General features: G+C 35.5%; 1 pseudogene across 1 annotated transcript in view; it reads left to right on the top strand.

Annotated features, from left to right (window-relative positions):
* Positions 1–361, top strand: part of TEOVI_000247800:pseudogene — a 1,545-nt pseudogene extending 1,184 nt beyond the window's left edge. Inside the window, 2 exon segments of the mRNA in view lie at positions 1–299; positions 302–361. The exon segment at positions 1–299 is cut by the window's left edge and continues 946 nt beyond it. Of these exon segments, the coding sequence occupies positions 1–299; positions 302–361 (359 nt within the window).
* Positions 362–654: the final 293 nt, after the last annotated feature.

The raw sequence follows: 654 nt of genomic DNA, 5'->3' as shown, positions 1-654 counted from the left end.
TGCGCAGCTACACAAAAAGAGCCGAGGCGATAGTCAAGCGCTTGCTACCGGAAAAACCGCCTGCATCCGAAATCCACCCAGCAGTTGCACAACAACAGCACTGCAATATCCACAGAACAAACAAAAACTGCACAGAAAATAACTGAAAGTGAAAGGAAACTACTGAGAACAAAGGGACCTGCAAAGCTAAAGATGCAGAAGGACAGACAAACGCAGCAGGAACAGGAGCAGGGGGAGCAGCTGCAGCAACAAAAACAGAAAGTAAAAAGTGCTCCGAAAAGGAAACTGAGGCGAGTGAAAAGATGGCTGCAAATGGGAAAGAAATGCTTGCAAGGATTTTAGTTTTCTTCTAAATAAAAAATTTCTCTGAATGCTGTCTCTTTTGTAAGTTTGGTAGCATTTCAACAGGTCTAAATTTTTTTGGATTTTTGCCCAGTGTAATGAAATTTTTAAAAATTGCTTCAAGAGAATTTGCTATATTTTAACACTTTTCAATAAAAATATAGAAATTGTTTAGAATATTAAATTTTTAGACTCAAAAATATGAAATCTTTGTACGATAGTGGATCATGGGTGTAAATTAATAGGATAATATGGTATGAAAAGTGGTTTTCTGATTATTTATAATTTTTCTTATAAATATTAGTTAGCATT

Source organism: Trypanosoma equiperdum, assembly GCF_001457755.1.
Source record: "Trypanosoma equiperdum strain OVI genome assembly, contig: ctg_555, whole genome shotgun sequence".
Lineage (NCBI taxonomy): Eukaryota > Euglenozoa > Kinetoplastea > Trypanosomatida > Trypanosomatidae > Trypanosoma > Trypanosoma equiperdum.
This window is presented reverse-complemented; position numbering and strand designations above follow the sequence as displayed.